This window comes from Squalius cephalus, assembly GCF_949319135.1.
Source record: "Squalius cephalus genome assembly, chromosome: 4".
NCBI lineage: Eukaryota > Metazoa > Chordata > Actinopteri > Cypriniformes > Leuciscidae > Squalius > Squalius cephalus.
The window spans coordinates 31,069,650-31,071,764 of record NC_137125.1 but is presented as its reverse complement, the minus strand read 5'-3'; the positions used below and the strand labels follow the sequence as shown (position 1 = coordinate 31,071,764).

Below are 2,115 nucleotides of genomic sequence, written 5' to 3'. Positions count from 1 at the left end.
ATGACCACCTACGCTGCCTCTGGTCCATCTGCCATGACTGGTCCATCCGCCATGACCACCTACGCCGCCGCTGGTCCATCCTCTGCCACGACCACCTACGCCACCTCTGGTCCATCCTCTGCTACGACCACCTACGCTGCCTCTGGTCCATCTGCCATGACTGGTCCATCCTCCACGACCACCTACGCCGCCTCTGGTCCATCCTCTGCCACGACCACCTACGCCGCCTCTGGTCCATCTGCCATGACTGGTCCATCCTCCACGACCACCTACGCCGCCTCTGGTCCATCTGCCATGACCACCCACGCCGCCTCTGGTCCATCCACCATGACCACCCACGGCGCCTCTGGTCCATCCACCATGACCACCCACGCCGCCTCTGGTCCATCTGCCACAACCACCTACGCCTCCATCCTTCCTCTCCCGACCACTCTCACTGTCTCTGTCGCTGCAGCCACTGCTCCTCCAGCAGTGCATCCAGTGCCTGAGCAACCGCTGGTAAGACTTTTTGTGACAAGTACATTGTGATGGTTGTGTTGTTCTTCTGCCTGTGATATTGTATCTTTTTAACATTGATTTACTCTTATATTTTACCAGGCTGTGGATGAGCGCAGTGTACCAGGGATAGAGAGAGTGGACAACCTGGCAGGCTACTTGGTGGGGCTTAGGGTGGAAACTGGGCAAACTCTGAGCCACCAGCAGGCCAGTACCATCATTGCCCTATGGCAAAGCCTGCTTCCGTATGACCAGCAGAGAGTGGCGTACGCTGCCCGGCACCAGGTGCGTCTTACAACAGGACGCTTCAGGTGCTCAAAAACCAAGCCTGAATTCACGCCTGGTGTGGACAGCATGACCCGTTGCGTCCTTGGGTCAACAGGATCCCCTGCCCAGTGGCCAGACTGTTGCCGCCTGGTAGAGTCTATCTTTGTTAAACTGTGTGATATTCACAGGAGCCCCAAAAAAATTGGGAAATCATGCCGTAACAAGATGGACTCTAATTCTGAGGGACTACAGCAAGATCCAGCAGCTGGTCCTGGGCAATGGAACTGTGATGGAGAATACCACCCTGCAATTGTTTGAGGTGAATCAAACAACCTTAATTCAGTGGCACAACAAGCGGCAAGAATGTGCCATCCTGCTTCAGGGTGTGAACTTGCTAGCCCCCATTCCTATTGCTGCTAGGCCTCTCCCCCCTGGACAGATTCGCCCCACTGCAGCACCCCTACAGCCTGGTCCCCAACACCGCTACCACTTGCCTGAAAGCACATTGGGAAAGGCAGTGGACAAGCGAAAGTCTGCAGTTACAGCTCCGCACCCCCCTCCTCCAAAAGTTTTCCGGCCAAGGCAGTTGTTCCCTGCTGATTCTGCCCCTTTACCTGTTGTCCCCAACCCCAGTCCTGCATTTGCCCCCATTGTCCAAACACCTGTTTCTGCTCCTTCACCTGTCATCCCCAACCCCAGTCCTGCCTTTGGCCCGTTTGTGTTTTTGTGTCCAGCTCCAGTTCCTGCCGTCCGGCAGATTGCTCCTTCTGGCCCCATTCCCTCCCCACCACCTGCTCGGAGGCCCTACGTCCGCACTGTGGACAAAACAAAAACAAGTGCAGTCTGTGCCACCAGCCCCGCAACAAAGATCCTGGCCACAGCCAGTATTATGGCCACATTTACTGTCCCCAGACTGCTGTTATGCCACTTGACCAGTGGATGGAGGAGATGAAGAAGAAGACGGCAGATAAAAAAAAATTATTTGTTTATTTCAAAATGCTACATGTGTGTGTGTGTGTGTGTGTGTGTGTGTGTGTGTGTGTGTGTACACCTCCGTTAGGGTCATTTGTTCACCCTCCATGAAGCTAATTTGTTCATTTGCTTTTTAAATTTGTTCATTTACCCCATATGAGACTATGTAAGCTTAAAGCTTTTTTGTTTGTAAATAGTCCACAACCTGTTATATACTGTGTGTGTGTGTGTGTGCGAGTGCGTGTGTGTGTGTGTGCGTGCGTGCGTGTGTGTATGCGTGTGTGTAAGCTCGTGAGGGTGTGTTTATGTGAGAGAGAAGGAGAAGGTGTTTGTAAATAAAAATAAAAAGAACTTTATTTCTACAACAGTATCCTTTGGCTT

General features: G+C 52.7%; 1 protein-coding gene across 1 annotated transcript; it reads left to right on the top strand.

Moving 5' to 3' along the window:
- Positions 1 to 1,714, top strand: LOC307157676 (uncharacterized protein; the record flags this gene model as incomplete). The annotated part of the gene is made up of 3 exons (XM_079869603.1): positions 1 to 498; positions 598 to 1,074; positions 1,145 to 1,714. The coding sequence occupies 3 exons, from the start codon at positions 1 to 3 to the stop codon at positions 1,712 to 1,714; spliced, it is 1,545 nt and encodes a 514-aa protein (XP_079725729.1).
- Positions 1,715 to 2,115: the final 401 nt, after the last annotated feature.